Source organism: Sinocyclocheilus anshuiensis, unplaced genomic scaffold, assembly GCF_001515605.1.
Source record: "Sinocyclocheilus anshuiensis isolate Anshui unplaced genomic scaffold, SAMN03320099.WGS_v1.1 scaffold80, whole genome shotgun sequence".
Classification (NCBI taxonomy): Eukaryota; Metazoa; Chordata; class Actinopteri; order Cypriniformes; family Cyprinidae; genus Sinocyclocheilus; species Sinocyclocheilus anshuiensis.
The window spans coordinates 54,268-63,493 of NW_015554102.1; the positions used below are offsets into that span (position 1 = coordinate 54,268).

The 9,226-nt window shown below is 39.0% G+C and overlaps 1 protein-coding gene across 1 annotated transcript in view; it reads right to left on the minus strand.

Annotated features, from left to right (window-relative positions):
- ptch1 (patched 1) overlaps window positions 1-9,226 on the minus strand; it is a 63,238-nt gene that overhangs the window by 33,483 nt on the left and 20,529 nt on the right. The window contains exons 3-9 of the mRNA XM_016461987.1: window positions 7,733-7,922; window positions 7,460-7,530; window positions 7,263-7,353; window positions 4,684-4,882; window positions 4,380-4,501; window positions 2,827-2,974; window positions 1,036-1,167 (exon numbers count right to left, since the gene is read on the minus strand). Coding sequence (XP_016317473.1) covers window positions 1,036-1,167; window positions 2,827-2,974; window positions 4,380-4,501; window positions 4,684-4,882; window positions 7,263-7,353; window positions 7,460-7,530; window positions 7,733-7,922 — 953 coding nt within the window. The remainder of the gene's footprint in view (window positions 1-1,035; window positions 1,168-2,826; window positions 2,975-4,379; window positions 4,502-4,683; window positions 4,883-7,262; window positions 7,354-7,459; window positions 7,531-7,732; window positions 7,923-9,226) is intronic.

A 9,226-nucleotide genomic window follows, 5' to 3' on the forward strand; every position in this document is an offset into this window, starting at 1 on the left:
ATTTTTTGACAATATTCACTCATCATGACAGTAAAATAGGGCATTCTAAGTCAATATACTGCAGTATTTCCTCTCTCAATCAGTAGAAAATATGGTTAACACCCAGTCATGCATGAAAAAAAAATACTGTAATTTTGAAAAATACCGTGACATAAATTTTTGGTCATACCGCCCAGCACTATTTTAAATCACTGTTTAAATAATCTTTTGTCATGCTTTGAAGTACACTTACGCACTGACTAACATACTAAAGCACATGCAAAGTATTATTTTAATTGTAGTTTGTTGTTTGATATTGAATTTAAAGTGAATATAGTTTAAATTTACGTAATTTCAACTTCATTACAAATGTGTAAATTTCAAGGACAGTAGATGTAATTAGAAAATTACATATAAAGATATACTTAAGCCCTACCTAAGTTGGTAAAAAACACTCTTAAGTTCAATTAGTGGCATTTAATATAATCAGTTTAAATGTTAGAATAATAAGCATGTTAATTAAAGGGAAAGTTCACCCAGAAATAAAAATTGTCATCATTTACTCACCCTTAAGTTGTTCCAAGTTTCTCATCAATGGCTACCATCAACTGTTTAGTTACCAGCATTATTCAAAATGTCTTGTGTTCAACAGAAGAAAGAAACTCATACAGTTTTGGAACTACTTGAGGGTGAGTACATGATCACAGAATTTTCATTTTTGGGTGAACTATCCCTTTAAAGCACTGTCTTTTTTCAGATTTGGTGTGAATGTTTCTAATCCTAATGTTTATAACATATTTTCCTGTTATTTTGTCATGACAGTTTTGGTGTGAATGGACCATAACGTGATGTTAAAGAAATCATCCATACTCCACAGATTCACAAATACGCATGTGAGTCCTTAACAGGTTAAAAAGAGTAAAGCACAGTATAGTAAATGAACCTGAACAAAAAAGAGAGGAAGTCTAGATTAGGGCTGCACGATTAATCGCATGCGATATTTAACGTAAAGCAAAAGCTCTTCAGATGGGGCTGGAGATGTGGGAGTTAGTTTACCATTAGGAGGTAGCCACTGGCGATACGGATCACACTGACATCAGAGAAGGACTTGAGGATGTCTTCCAAGGTGGTGGTGGTGAATGTGAGAACTTTCTGAGACGAATTTATTGACACACTCTGCTGGACAACCTAAGGACACACAGGACGGAAGAGAGAAGTAAAAAAAAAAATATTAATGTTGTTTACCTTCAATTCATTTACACCCTTTCGACAATCTTCTCACTGCTCATCTTTTCTTTGTTTTGTGTTTCCCTCAGGCCAATGAAAGTAATTAAATAACGTGGAAATCACAGTCCCACAAATGTTTCACCAGCACAATTATCCAAGAAATGAATATCGCAGCCCCACACCCCTAAAACCACACACAAACGCAAACATGTTCAGCCCTGCACACACACACACCAGAAAGAAACCCTATGCCAAGCGGAGGTCAGGGCTGACAAAACAGAGACCAGATGATGTCACACACAAGCCCCCACTGGGACGGCAGCTGTGAAAGAGATTGCGCGCTGAGCGGGTTAATGTGTTCCAGACGGTCCTGTCAAACACACACACACACACAATGTCACACACAAGCCACCAATGGGACGGCAGCTGTGAAAGAGATTGCGCGCTGAGCGGGTTAATGTGTTCCAGACGGTCCTGTCAAACACACACACACACACACAGATACCACACACACGCTAAAACACACACACAGACACACAAGTGCTGGGGCCGCCAGGGGTTGATTTTGCAATGGACACCCACACTAGCAAAAACAGGCTGTGCTGTAATGCTGCCACCTCAGATTAAATGAGCAAATCTGTTATTAAATCACGCTAAAATTATTTTGCTAACACTTTAAAATAAGGTTCAAGTTGTAAACATTAGTTAATGCATTAACTAACAATAAATAATACTATACAACATTTATTGATGTTGCATAATGGTGATTTTTACATGTACATATATTTCAAATTGTATAAAAAAATTATTTATTAGGAAAAAAAACACCAATTAACATAGTTAATTTATAAATTAACAACCAACCAAGGTTAATAAATGCTTTTAAAATGTTAATTTACTATATTACTAAACTTTAGATTACTAAATAAAGTTTACTATGAATATAACTTATCTCAAGTTATATTTGTTAATAGTACATTAATTAATGTTTATTTTTACATCTTCAAATATTATATATATATAAAATATCAACATTAACTTTATGCAACATTAATTACTGTTGTTCATTAGTTAGTTCATGACGCCTCAACGTAAAGGACTGAAATACCTCCAGAAGAAATATTTTCAATGCAATAACATACATCTAATACATGTGAATGTTTTAGCGCACACATTTCTACAGTGTCCAATCACAAACTTTCCTGCCCTTACAGATGTGCCCCGTTTTTCCCAGTTCACACTTAAGCTGGGCATTTAAAGTATGAAGAAGGGAAAAAAGGGAAGTCTATGACTTTGAAGGACTGCACTTAAATAGCTGGGTCCTAACCTCAAGAGACACAGCCCCTTTGGAATGTATGCATTACTTATGACTCAAGATGAATGCCTTCACACTGCATGAGTGCATGTATGTTCCAGGAAACACAACGTTGGGCTGGAGGAATGAATCGGGCCTCCTAAACGGTTCCTAACAAGATCCAGTTTTAATCAAATTAAAACCTGATGAAAGAATGAATTACTTCAAATACTACAGCAGAAACAAGCACTGTAAATATCTCTACAGTAGACTGCAGTCTGGATATCCACAGAGCATCCTTTCCATCAGATGAGACGTGCATTTACCTCAGAGTATCTCCTATGCCAGGCCTCTAGTATGGCAGCTGCTATGTCCTCGTTCCAGTTGATGTGCGAGACCTCCTCGTAGCCCTTCAAGTGCTCGTACATCTGCTTTGGGGTCATGAGCTGGAACATAGTCTGGAGGGCCTGTGCACTGTGAGGAAGAGTAAAGTAGAGTGAAGGTGAACTGAACATACGGTATAAACTGACCAAGTGTTTCACTGCTGAGCAGATGTGAGATTGGAATAAGTGTGTGAAAAGAGCATGCCAAAAGTCCCCAGATGGTCCACTATTTCTGGTGGATTTGCTGGTAGCAATTTTATGACATGGTAGTGTGTCCCAAAACTTGCCTACTGCTACATACTCAAAAGAATCAACTTTTTCTTCAAATAAATTCTCAGAGAATGTATTTATAACCAATATATTGAACCATCTGTTATGTATTTCTAATCTCCTGACGTTGTAGGCAACAGTCTAAATCATTCAGAATCAACTTAACTGACCTAAGACTCTTTACTCTGAATCATGAACTGAATCAGCTCATATCCTCAGTGAATCAACTCGTCTCGAAACAAGCCATTATATACTTTTTGAGAGCAACATAAAAAAATGCCAATTTTTAAGGTTATTAGAAGTTTGAGTTTTGGTGTTAATATTTTTCTAATTTAAAAAATGCTGTTAATGTTTAGCATGTTGTTAAGCTTGGTTTCTTTCCTTGGGGGTCTTGACCTTGTCTGTCACTAAACCTCAAAAAGAACTACTAACATGCTGAAAAACAGCGGCCTGTCACTTTGCTCCATAGACGAGCTAAAACTTCCCCAACTGTAGAGTACAGACTCCCTCAAGTAGACTATCAACCTACTATTGTTCAATGAACACTTCTTGAAAGAAAAACCCTTGACTTTCTCTTTTCAGAAAACCACGGTTTTCAGAGTGAAACAATTCCTAGAAATCACAGCGGATGATTCCAGAGCCACTAGAGAATATTTTCCGCCACCACCACTGTTGTGTATTAACATTTTTGGGATGTATGATAACGTTCTTTCATAATGAGGATGATGAATTCTGTCCCCTCTCAAGCCTAAAAAGGTCTGGGGAAAAATGTTTCGCTCTTGGAGTAAAAGGTGTGGGCTTCCTTCAGTCTGTGGGAATGAATACTAATATGCAGTTTACTAATGATTACAATCTGCCAAGAAAGAAACAAAAAACAAACCTCACAGTGTATATGTGAGTGCATAAGAGAGAGGGAAAGACAAAGTGATCATTTATCCACTGCCACGTAATGCCCCAAAATTGTGGCAAACTGTGGCAAACTTAAAGACACACTTAATTTTTTCCTTTCTCTCTATTCTATGGTTTTCACAATAATTTATTCCCTTTACAAGTAAAAAACATTAAAGGGGTCCTATTATGCTTTTTCACTTTTTAAATTTTAGTCAGTGTGTAGTGTGTATGTTTGGGCATAAAAAAAGATCTACAAAGTTACTTTGTAAAAGAGCATAATAGGACCCCTTTAAGAAAAATCCATTCAACGTTTAAATCCCAAAGTTGTCTCTTACCTCAGAAGTTTGCCGCTGTCGTTCTTCTTGGTCCCACCTACGATAAGCTCCTCCTGCCAGTGCATGTACTTTTTGGAAAGCCCATAGCAGCCACCAGTCAGAACACGAGCCACGTCAAAAGGCTTAAGAATATGACAGATGGTAAATCAGAGACACGCTTGAGATGCAAAACAACATTGATTTAATTAGCGATTCTTTATCTGCAGCCTATGACTTCAAAAACAGACACCCAACACAGAATAACAAATACTCGCAAATGATTTTCAGCTATTGCTCTATGTCATCCCTTGTCTGCTGAACTCACCTGTGTCATATTCTTGTTGGGAGCTGACAACGGGCAGTCGGGGTCCGCAGGATTTAGGCAGGGACGGTCCATATAGCCATGGCCCACCTCTGCTTTGACCAGCATCTCCTCCCAGCTGTCCACCGGATACTTCAGCATCTTCAGCTCAGCAATGAATCCCATCGGATCAAAGTTGGTCCATTGCACTGGGTCTTTGCCACTGTGGGGAAAAGCAACTATTTTATTGTGGGATGTTCACACAGGACATGTTATAGCGCTAAAAACAGTCTGATGAAGCACAATGGAATTGAATTGGAAGCATGGTAATAGGTGCATTAACTCCCATAGACTATTGCTAATGCAAACACTGAGTACTCTTGTATTATCCAAAATTTCTTAGGATTGGTCTATTGTTGTAAAACTGATGTTGATCTGCTACAATTCAAATGTTTTTAAAAAGCGGCACTCACCAATGCTGCATGTATTTGTTCAAAAATACAGTAAAACAGTAATATTATGAAATACTATTACAATTTAAAATGATTGTTTTCTATTTTAATATGTTTTAAAATGTAATTTATTCCTGTGATGGCAAAGCTGAATTTTTAGCAGCTATTACTCTAGTCTTCAGTGTAACATCCTTCAGAAATCATTCTAATATGCTGATTTGGGGCTCAAGACACATTTCTTACTATTATCAATGTTGAAAACAGTTGTGCTGCTTAATATTTCTGTGGAAGTTCAAAAGAACAGCATTTATTTGAAATCAAAATCTTTTGGAACACTCTAAATCTTGTTAATGTCCATTTTGATCAGTTTTTGAAGTCCTTGCAGAATAGAAGTATTAATTCTTTCAAAAAATAAAATCTGACTGACCCTAAACTTTTGAACGGTAGTGTATGTTTAATCATGAAGGAGAAGCACTGACTGAGCCCTGCTTATGGGATGTTGGATGTGCTTAAAGTGGTTGGGCATAACTACGGGGAGTGGATGAAGGGTGACTGGATGGAATGCTGAAGGCTTAGGGATTGATGGACGCTGCACGTCACAGCGGTGGCAGCACTAATGTAGTTGGGATTGGATTTCAGCCTGCCTCCATAATAACAGCTTTGAGAAAATGGAATCAATCCGCTCATCTGATCTTTATCCCCTCTAATTATACTGCTGTGCCGGGTGATCCCGCTCAGGGCCTGGCATCTCCCCACAACTAACAGCCCAATGCAGCAGTTTCGCAAATCTCCCATACTTCGCTTGCCATCTCGTCTCAGTTGTTTTTTTCAGCAGCCTCTTTCTCTTGCGTCTTCACCCGGTCTCCCGTCCTGCCCGTACGTTTGACTCTATCCTCATACGGCCTTCCTCGCACCGAGTTCACCCGCCCACTTTCCATCATCTGTCCACTTCCACCGCTCCACTGACTGACTCTCTAAGCCGCCCTCTGTCAAACCCGCTCCACCTTTCCGTCCCTGCACCATCTTTCTCTCATTTCTCCCTCTTTCTTTCATTCTTCCCTTTTTTCTGTACGTGTTTCCTTCTGTTCGCCCCTCTCTTTCTCTTCTGGCAGGCCTGCAGCGGTTCAGACCACATTGTATGTGCCTAACCAGGCTTGAGTCATTATTCCAAGTCCCCCAACCAGAACACAGTAAAATCATTATTTACCATCCATGATGGAGGGAGAGAGGGAGGGCAGAAAAACTTTTGCAGACTTGGTGGTTGTCTACTGAGTGTAACTGTTGCAAGGAGCCATTAGCAGCAGAAGTGGAACAATTGTGTGAGGCTTTGAGCAGTTCAGCATCACAATGAAGGCCTTCAGAAAACACCACAGGAGCACCACTTAGCACAATATTTAATCATGATTCATTTAACTTTTTTTTTTTTTATATTCTTCAGGGAAAATCAATACGCATTTGTCTAATTTGTGCAAAAATACAAATTATATAATCATTAAACTAAACCAGGGATAGGCAAGTTCGGTCCTAGAGAGCCGCAGTCCTGCAGAGTTCAGTTCCAACCCTGAAAAAAAACCTCACCTGCCTATAGCCTTAGTAATCCTGAAGACATTGATTAGCTTGTTCAGGTGTGTTTGATTAGGGTTGGAGCTGAACTCTGCAGGACTGCGGCTCTCTAGGACCGAACTTGCCTACCCCTGAACTAAACCAACAGAGAAGTGCAAACACAGAACTTGATTCAATATTCAAACATCCTTCCTGCACTTTATGGACTTAATCTTACATGCACAGGGCAAGTGGCTTTTGCCATTTTCTATTGGTTTCTGTTTAACTCGTAGGTGAGTCACATTAAACATCTTGCCTGAATATGATTTTTAAATAAATTACCCATAAAGAGGTAATTTATCAAATAAACACTGTAAAATCCTCTTTTCACCACCTCTCTTGATTGGAAGGAAAAACTTTTTCCTAAAAATTTATTTTGCTTGTTTATTGGTTTTCAACATGGCTCTATTCACAGGAAGGACATGTCAGTGAAGCGTTTAGTGTATGAAAATGGCTCTTCTGGCAAATCACATTGATGTCAAACGCCAGATGAGACAGGATCAAACATTACAGGCTCCAAGCAAATACAGAAAGGTGTGTGCAACTTACGGGAGGTAGACCGTTCCTGAATGTAGCTTAGCACCTTCCCAGAAGCAGTCTAGAGGAGTGATGATCAGACATGGGTGCAGTTTCTCTATAAATCTAAAAAAAAAAAAAAAGCGCTATTACTGTCACAAGCCCTTAAAGGTCATCCTCTGAAGTTTAAAATTGTCGATCTAAAAAGATACTGTAACAATTCTTTCTTACCTGGTCCACAAAATTGGTTTCTGTAACAAGTTCTCCTGATTTGTAGCATAAATGTTCCAATTTCCATTGCCTGAAAACACAACAGTGGAAATTAGATGAACTATAATTTTGTGGACTACCATTAAAGCAGAAAACTTAAAAGAAATAGTGGCCAGTTACAGGACTTAAAATACACACTTTCCTAAATTTGAACCTATAATTTTGGTTGCAGGACATGTTATGCATCAACTACTCAAAAAGAAACAACTCTTCAGAAGCTGGTGTGCTGTTACCTGTTGTACATGTAAACGTGCACTCTGCTGGCCTTTATGGCAGAGTCGAGGTGCTGCTTGAGCGCCTCTACGGTCAGAATGTTAGCACCTTCCTGTCTCGGCGTCTGTATCATGAGCTGAGGACTAAACATGGCCTCCTCTCCGATCTTCTGCCGCGTGTACTTGAGTTCCTGATTCACCCTGCCGCCCACTATGAAACCGAGGACAAAAATGATGAAGAAGACTTTCAGATGATGCTCCATAACCTTTTAGTACTTTTATTTATAAGCAGATTTAAGAGGTAACAGGAAATAATATGGAGAAAAGAGGGATTAAATGCAGCATTAAACATTGCTTCAAACTCCACAGCTTAAAGGGATAGTTCACCCAAAAATGAATATTCTGTCATTAATTACCCTCATGTTGTTCCAAACCTGTAAGACCTTCGTTCATCTTCGGAACACAAATTAAGATATTTTTGATGAATTTTGATGTCTCCGCCTCGTCTACCTGGCGCCATTTTGGAGAGTATCACATACGTAAACAACGTATGCTGTTCTGTGTCAGCAGCACCGTACGTGGCTACGTTGTTTAAGTTGTTTACGCTTTGATCTTAATGTAAACAACGTATCCGCGTACATACGTTGCATACGTTGTTTACGTATGTGATACTCTCCAAAATGGCGCTATAGGGTGACGCGAAGGAGACGAATTGTCGAATAAAGTCATTATTTTTGTTTTCTTTGCGCACAAAAAGTGTTCTCATAGCTTCGTAAAATTACAGTTGAACCCCTGATGTCACATGGATTATTTTAACGATGTCCTTTAAATGACAACGATGTCCGTTTCTGAGCCTTGATCGTGTTAGGATCCTTGCTGTCTATGGGAGGAGCTCTCGGAATTCATCAAAAATATCTAAATTTGTGTTCTGAAGATGAACGAAGGTCTTACAGGTTTGGTATGACATGAGGGTGAGTAATTAATTACATAATTTTTATTTTTGGGTGAACTATCCCTTTAATGTGTTGGAAACTAATTAAACAGTTTTGTATGGCTCTGTGAGCCTTTTGCCTTGTCCAAATACCCACACTTGCGGTCTTTGCACTTGACCACTTGACTACTAATATGACGTATTTCCTGTATTTGGCCTAAGTGTTGATGTCAGCATGAAGACCACAAGTGTGTGTACAACTTTTCATTACCTGATGAGACACACTAGTGTTATAAAAATGCAAGTGTTTACAGAGTTTTATTATTATTTTCAATACTTTGCATTTTAAAAGCAACTTCTAGGGGCAGCGCTAAAAAGTTTGTTCCTGAATGTCTGAGTTGATCTGTGTGTGTGACAGAACTTAACATCAAACTGCTTCTGTTTCACACAAATGCTGACACAGACGTGCATGCTCGACTAGAGTCGCTTTGAACTCGTGCATCTTCAGAAGCGGAGCTGCGCAGAAAGTCCTGCCACACGCACCTAAGCGAACTTGTGGACGGGTCGAGTAAATCAGCCTTGTG